At 56.0% G+C, this 7,673-nt stretch overlaps 2 protein-coding genes across 2 annotated transcripts in view; both read right to left on the bottom strand.

The window, feature by feature from the left end:
• Nucleotides 1–2,031, bottom strand: part of CCNF (cyclin F) — a 23,231-nt gene extending 21,200 nt beyond the window's left edge. The window contains 2 exon segments of the mRNA XM_077762777.1: nucleotides 181–294; nucleotides 2,005–2,031. Of these exon segments, the coding sequence (XP_077618903.1) occupies nucleotides 181–294; nucleotides 2,005–2,031 (141 nt within the window).
• Nucleotides 2,032–2,265: 234 nt separating this feature from the next.
• The window catches only part of LOC144230441 (ATP-binding cassette sub-family A member 17-like), a 90,065-nt gene continuing 84,657 nt past the window's right edge, over nucleotides 2,266–7,673 (bottom strand). The window contains exons 26-30 of the mRNA XM_077762778.1: nucleotides 4,833–5,020; nucleotides 3,677–3,850; nucleotides 3,209–3,399; nucleotides 2,978–3,051; nucleotides 2,266–2,478 (exon numbers count right to left, since the gene is read on the bottom strand). Of these exons, the coding sequence (XP_077618904.1) occupies nucleotides 2,275–2,478; nucleotides 2,978–3,051; nucleotides 3,209–3,399; nucleotides 3,677–3,850; nucleotides 4,833–5,020 (831 nt within the window). The 3' untranslated portion in view covers nucleotides 2,266–2,274. The remainder of the gene's footprint in view (nucleotides 2,479–2,977; nucleotides 3,052–3,208; nucleotides 3,400–3,676; nucleotides 3,851–4,832; nucleotides 5,021–7,673) is intronic.

Below are 7,673 nucleotides of genomic sequence, written 5' to 3' on the forward strand. Positions count from 1 at the left end.
CGTCCGCCGCGCGCCGTGGTCTGTCAGGGAAGGCTCGTGGGGACCCGCCGCGCCTCCGCCCGCACCTCAGGCGAGGAGAATGCTGGTTCGGCGCCGGGCCGCTACGGACGCGGACCGGGACGCAGCACTTTCAGGGACTCGGCTGGCGCGCTCGAGCCCTTCTAGCGAATCGTGGCTCACCCGTCCCTCGCACCGGACATCGTCCCTGTCTGTCCCCGGCCGGTCCTCACTGCCCCCTGGGGGCCCTTCCCGAAGTAGCAGCGCCCACCCGCTGGCTTCACTGGCTGCTGCTCCCTGTGTTATTTCGGGGCGCCGGGCAATGCCCTTCAGGCGGAGCAGTAGCTCTCCCCAAGTCAAGCCGCCACCTCCCCTCTGTCCCCGACCCTTTGCTCATTGAACCACCCAGGCGGGCACACACCTAGGGGACGTGGGGCCAGTCTGCAGCACCAGACAGAGAAGGAGAGGAGGGTCACACGGGGTATGAGGGTCCAGCAGCTCCCCAAATGTCCCATGTTCCCACGCAAAAGCACGAGGAGTCCATGGTGGTCCCTTCAGATTTCTCATCCTTCCTCACCCCTTTGCTTACTGTTTTTTTGCCTGTTGCTGTGTTTTTCTGTGTCCCCTGCACTGTGACTGTGTTGCTTGTGTCCCCCCTGCCCAGGGGCGGAAGTGCGCTCTTCCAGCTTAGACACCTTGAGGGGATGATAAGCCATTCTCACTACGCCCAGTCCCCTGAGGAGCCCAAAACTGAGTCCCTCAGCTGTCCTCTCTTCTTGTTCTTTATGTCTTTATCATTTTCTTTTATTTACGGGGAGGTAAAGTTCTCTTATTTTTCAGAAAACTGGTGCTCTTGGCCATGCTGTGGGCCCTCACCCCCATTCTGCACCCTGGCAAGAAGAGCCCTGGGGGCCCAGCAGGGCGATAGGCCTCTGGCAGAGGATGAGAAGGGCTCATTTCCCACTGGACATCCACTCGGGAGGGTGAGAGAGCTCATTGGAAAAGTCTAGATTGTCAGGGGCTCAGGGAAGTTCCTGACTGGAATAAGATGGCTGTTGAAGACGTGGGGGTGAATGAAAATGAAATTCAAGGGGGGCCGGGTGCAGAGGTGGGAGTGAGGAGCAGTGAATGAGGCCGAGAGCCCGAGAGGGATCCCACCGTTCAGTGAGCCTGNGGGGACACTGTGGAGTGCCACACAACAGTCACATGGAGAAAGGATGGAGAAACTAGAGGGTGTGGCAGCCAGGGATGTAATAGCGCTGTAGTTTGGGGTGAGTGGTGATGGGAGGTGGCAAGTGTGGCGAGCGTGGTCAGGGACCGTAGACACGTTCCCGGAGCCTGGCTGAAAGCAGGAGGGAACTACCTGCAGAGGAGGAGCTGAGGGGGCTTTGTGGAAGGGACATGTGTGACCATGATGCTGGAGAGAGAAAGGCTAGGTGACAAGGCGCAGCTCAGAGGAGAGTCCTGGTGATAGAGTGCCCGGCCACATCTATTCGCGCTCTTGGCTAAAGGGTGTATTGGCCAGGGGCACGCAGGCCTTAGCTCGGTGGTTCTCACACCTGAGCTGCATCAGCACTTGTGAACCTGGGGTGCTTACAACCCAGATTGCTGGGGCTCACCCCAGATATTTCTGGTTCAACAGGTCTGGGGCGGGGCCCAAGAATCTGAATTTCTAACAAGTTTCTGAAAGATTTAGAATCTGCCGCCTAGGAACCCGGCTTTGAGAACCTCTCCCTGAACTGAATCTTGCCTCTAGTATAGGTTGACTCTGGAAAGTTGTCCCTAAGTTCCGGGTTACTCACTGGAGGAGCACTTCACGGGCTGGTGGTGGGATCACAGGCAGCCTTGCCCTAATGTTTGTAGGGACCAGGGCAGAGAACAGATGGAGCTCCACAAATCCAAATATTGAAATAATGAAAAATTGAGAGAATTAGGTTGGCAAACTCATCAGCCTGCTCTCTGCTCCTACCGCAGAAGGTGCAGCGTCATGACAAGCCGTGGTCACACCCAGGCCACCGAGCCTCGAGAAGCCATGGCAGGAGGTCCTCTGAGGCTGCTTCCACAAGCCAGGTCTCAGGGAGGCTTCGGGCCACTCAGGTGGGACGCAAGGGGATCTTTTCCTATGGCAGTGCACCTGGGCACTCCACCAGGCCTCAAAGGTGAGAGGTCCCAATCTGACCGAGAGCCCCCACCAGCCCTCGGCCCCGAGCTGAGCTCACTGGGTCTACAAGCTGCCTTAGTACCCCTTGCAGCCCATGGCAGGCTGTGGACTCTTTATTACAGCAAGACGGATTCTGAGGGAAGTGGGGAGGGAGGCTGGGAGGGGGGTGGAGCTGGCTCTGCTTGTTCTCGTTTCTCTTCCTCTTGGGTAGGGGGCATAGGGCAGGTGAAGCTCAGGAAAACGTCCTCCAGGGAGACTTGGCTGACAGAATAGTCGTCCAGCATGAACCTCTTCTTGGCTTGCTCCAGAAAGTCAAACACCTGTGTGAAGGAGTGAGCCCACTGTGGGTGACAGGCACAAGGGAGGGGGAGGCAGCAGAGGGTGGAAAGAGGGAGTATCTCTAGGGGTGTTATAAGGCCCCCTTCTCAGCTGCCCCCAGAGCGCTTCCCCGGAAGTGAGTCCTACGGAACGGAGCTGCCTGCCCCTTCAGGGAAGGGCTCCTGGCTGGGGACGGTGCCAGAAGGCAGAGCCCCTGGCTGGATCTCTAGCTTGCTGCGGGCCCGGGGCACGTGGCATCCGCTCTCAGGACCTGCTCCCCTCTCTGTGAAATGAGGGGTTGGACGAGCTGATCTCTTGAGGGCACCTTCTAGCTCACACATCCTTATCTTCTGTGAACACAGTGTGAACGTTGCCATAGAGACGGCGGAGAGGCCTTGCAGCGGCTTGAATGCAGCTTATATGCAGAAGGGAGAACACCTCACCCCAGAAAGCCAGTGACATCAGAGGTTTGCTCCCTCTGATACCCAGGTACGTGCTCACCTCGGCCCAGCTGAGGCCACCCCCGGGCAGGTGGTAATGGACCATCCCTTGGTGCTCATCCTCCAGGACGCTGCCTGCAGCAAGGACACCGCGTGTCCCCGTGAGGGCCGGGCCGCGGGGCCAGGGAGAGTGGCCCCGGGGACCTTGGAATCACGGCCCTCCTCCCAGGGGTCAGGGGCGTGGGGCTCGGCAGGGACGAGGCGCGGAGGCCCTCTGTGCAGCGGCACACACCTGGGAAGGTCAGGTTCACGAACGCCTTGAACTCCTCCAGCACCTCCTGCCGCCCCTCGCTCCGGACCTTGGCCCGCAGGGAGTAGCCGCTGCCAAACTTGCTCTTGAGGTGCTGCGGGCTGCCCAGGCACTTGAGCTGGCCCTGCACCATGATGGCCAGCCGGGTGCACAAGGCCTCACATTCTTCCATGCTGGGGAGAGGGGCAGAGGCCTGACATGGGGCCGGGGGCGCTGATGCCTGCCTCCCATGTCAGAGGTCACGCAGATGGGCCGGTGTTGTCGGCCAGATCAAACTGTTCCTGATTCCCGTGTTCAGGGGGTGGCCCACGTGGCTAAGCCTGGGGACTTTCCGCACAGACTCTGAACCCGCTGCTGGCAAATTTTCTGTCCACCTGGCCTCACCCAACCCATCCCTTCCACAGCCTCCACTCTGGCTCTTCCACCGACCCCTAGAGACCCCGGCTCTACCTGTGGGGGGTGGTGAGAACAATGGCCTTGCCCGACTCGCGGGCCCATGCCACGGTGTCCCAGAGCAGGTGCCGGGCCACGGGGTCCATGCCAGTGGACGGCTCGTCCAGGAAGATGACGGAAGGCTCTCCAATTAGGGCAATGCCAGTGCTCAGCTTCCGCTTGTTGCCACCACTGGGGGCAGAGTGGGGGAAGGTTGTGGTGAATGGCAAACATCAACGGGGGGTAGCCCAACCCCCCATGTGTGCGTGCGCATGTACACATACGCACACACTTTTTCTTCTCAGTTCAGAACGTAGTCCACGGCCCTAGTGGTCCACCACCCTCCCGTAAGGTTGCATTGTGACTTGGCTATGATTTGTGTCCAAATCATTGCCCTGGACACAGGGACACAGGGACACGTAGTGAGCGCATGGTTGATGAGCGTTCTTTGAGGGTCTCTGCAGTGTTCGTGGAGTAAGGACAGAGGACCATTGTAGCCATTTTTTTTAAGTGGACACATAGCATTTATGATGCGCAAGAGGCTGTTTTAAGCTTTGCAGATATTAACTCGTGTAATCTTCAAAAAAATGCAAGGAAGTACAAAAAGCTGCTTGAAGTCAAAGCCAGTAGAGAGGGAAGAGCCAACAACGACAGTCCCCTGACTCCTGGGCAAGTCTGATTTCCCAGCCCTGGAGTGGGATACTGCTGCGAACTTCCAGGGGGCACTGCACACAACTCCAGCCTGTGGCGGGGCGGTGGTGGGGTGGGGGGAGGGCGTGGCCCTGCTTGACCAGCTCACTTGAGTTGGGTAGTATGGGTGGCAGCAGAAAACTTAGGCTTCTCAGCAAAACATGAGCAGTTCAGATGCCTCAGACCCAGCAGGATAAGGTCGTGTGTGAAATGGGGGCCAACCAAAAATCAGAAGCCCTCTGGGAAGTGGCAAGATAGTAACACCTTTGGTGCCTTCTGCTTGTCCTTAGCCACCTGCCTGCTTGGGGCCAGAGGAAGCAGTGCCCTGGGGCAGACCAGGCCGTGGACCCATCCTTATGAGGGAGGGAGCCGCCTCCCACAAGTCCACACGGTGGCAGGAACTGCCCAGAGCTGATGGACCTGGCTCTGCACCACCTCGGTCTCACTGGTGGAGGTGGCGGGACTGAGGGACCCCAGGTCTCACCTGTAGGTCTTCACCAGTTTGTCAGTGTAGGCATACATCAGTAACTCCTCAAGAATTTGTTCCACGCAGGCGCTGATGTGGCGCTCAGGGATGCCCCAGAGCCGGGCATACATGACCAGCATCTCCCAGCCCGTCATGTGGTCCAGCAGGGCGTCGAACTGGGGGCAGTAGCCGATCTGCTGCCGCACCTGGATGGGGGGGAGGCACGTCAGAAGGAAAGCCGCCCGCTGCGCAGGGGCCCAGACACCTGCCCTGGCATTGCCCCAGCCCGGGTTCCCGCTCTGCCTGGTGCATACCCAGGTTTGTCATGTGGACAGACATGTGTCCAGATGCAGCGCTTGCTGGCAGGGCCTGTGGACGGGCACACGTGGGGCCCTTCCTCCTGCCATCCTGGCATGGAGCCTCAGTGCCCAGCGCCTCCCTGCTTCATCACCTTCCAAGTATCAGGTCAGTAGAAGATGCTTTATTTTTTCCCCTTATAAGACATATAACCTACAAATAGGTTTTCTTTATTTTCACACGAAGGCTACCAGGACCTGGCCCGGTCAGGGTGGTGTACACACCACCAGACTTTGCATGGACATGTTCTCTCCGCAGAGGACCAACCGGGTATGGTTTTTGCCCCCTCATGCCATGTCTACTGTTTTGCAAATTACTTTTCTAACTCAGCACTATGTCTTTTTTTTAAATGTTTGTTTTTGAGCGAGAGTGAGTGAGAGTGCAAGCGAGGCGGGGGGAGGGACAGGGAGAGAGAGGGTGATGGAGGATCCAAGCAGGCTCTGCGCTGACACGGGGTTTGAACCCATGAACTGTGGGATCATGACCTGAGCTGAGGTCAGACGCTCGGCTGACTGAGCCACCCAGGCGCCCCTCAACATTAAGCACGATCCTACCCCAAGTCACTTTAACTGCTACTTTGGCATTCAGGGAAGGTTTCTAGATTATATTTAGCTGTTTATAAAAATTCAGGCACATAGGAGTTATTTCCAAGGTTTTGCCATTATGAACTTGCAATGAACTACTCTGGTTTGTGCCCATGGTCAAGTGCTCTCCTGGAGTACATGATAAAGATAGTAGGGTGCCATTTTTGAAAAATAACCAGTGCTCTTCTTCCTGTCTCCTTCCCCACTCAAGCCGCCTTACCACGCTGGGCCCCACCATCTGGGGTGGAGTGGGCGGCCCTGACCGGGCACAGACCAGAAAACCGCCTGGATGGAGTGAGCTAGGGGACAACTCGTCAGGGACACCCCACAACGGAGGGCAGGGCTCCCCCTGAAGGCAGATGCCACTGGGCAGGAACAGAGTGCCTGGAGGAAAACCAGACTTGATAGAAGATGCTTCAGGCATCTCGCTACGAGACACGAAGATTGCTGGTAGGTTGCCTTCATCGGGTGATCTTAACCTGCTGTTGCTTCTATTTCTAGTTTGCTGAAAATTGTCTATAATCGTGAGTGGGACGGGGTTCCTATCCTGTGCTTTTTCAGCATCTGTTAAAAAATAGTTCTTTCCCCCCTTTCCCCTACTAAGGTAGTAATTTCCGTTGGTGAGTTTTTTGCTCTGGAACCTTACTCCTGTTTCTAGCGCAAACGTGACTTGATCATAAGTTTTAGTTTCTCAACATCCTGCCGGCTTTGCGTCAGTAGTTTAGGGCATTTATGTTCCTACGTGAAACTGGTCCCTGGCTCGTTTTGGGTACTGTCCTTGCCTGCTTTTACCAGCACTTCCGAGCTGGGTAGCACCCCGGTTTCTCTCCCAGTCTTCTGCAGACCTTATGCTACGGGGACGTGATCTGCTCAGTGTGGTTGGTCCCGTTCAAGAAGAGGTAGCTCTTTGACCTTTGTTTCAGGCCTATACAGGTTTTGGTCTATACAGGTTTTCTAGCTCTTGAAACAGTTTTGGGGTAGAAGGCTTGAAAATGTAATGTGATTTAGAGAAAAGGAAGGACGGTGGTGTTTCTTACACACCTGACTTGACCATAAAGCTACTGTTTCCGTGGCGTGGCTGGGCGCCCACGGAATGGAGCCCCGTTCAGCACAGGGTGGTGCCGTGGACCAAAGACAGCCCCTTGGTGGAGCCGGATAATTCTGGGGCGGTGAGCGGGTCACATAGAAATGCAGGTGGACTCTTGGGAGTCACAGCTGATGCTTGGAACACCAGCACGTCCTGGTCAGAATGTATTTTAGAAGATGCAAAAGAATGCTTGAAAGTACTCATCCAGATCAAGGGTGGGGAGCAGAAGGCTCACGAAAAGGGGAGAGCAAGGAGTTTGCTGCCAAGATGGACCTGCGTGGGGTTCCCAGCGGGAAGCACAGGAACGGAGGTGCAGGCTTAACTAGATTTAAGTTCGACGTTTCTGGTGCTGACGTCACGCAGACGGCCAGGAGGTGATATGCAGATGGGTCCTGGGAAGACTGGAATCTGATTTCCGGGCAGATGTCAGTTTATTTTATTCTATAAATATATTTTTATTCTGTGATTTTTATTTTATTTTACTTTATTTTATAAATGTATTTTATTATCGTATTTCATTTTTTCGCGTTATCTTGAGAGAAAGTGGGAGCAAGCACACAAGGGGGAAGGGCAGAGAGAGAGGGAGAGAGACTCCCCAGCAGGCTCTGCACAGTCAGCGCAGAGTTCCACACGGGGCTCCAGCCCACGAACCCTGAGATCATGACCTGAGCTGACATCAAGAGTTGGACGCCCAACCAGCTGAGCCACCGAGGTGCCCCTGATTTTAAATAACAGAGAAATGTGACATTTATCACCCGAGTTTATGGAACGTGTTCATACTTTCTTCTGCACAAGAAAAGGTCACTGGGCTGGAGGGCTGGTGGCAGTAAG

This window comes from Crocuta crocuta, unplaced genomic scaffold, assembly GCF_008692635.1.
Source record: "Crocuta crocuta isolate KB4526 unplaced genomic scaffold, BGI_CrCroc_1.0 scaffold234, whole genome shotgun sequence".
Classification (NCBI taxonomy): domain Eukaryota; kingdom Metazoa; phylum Chordata; class Mammalia; order Carnivora; family Hyaenidae; genus Crocuta; species Crocuta crocuta.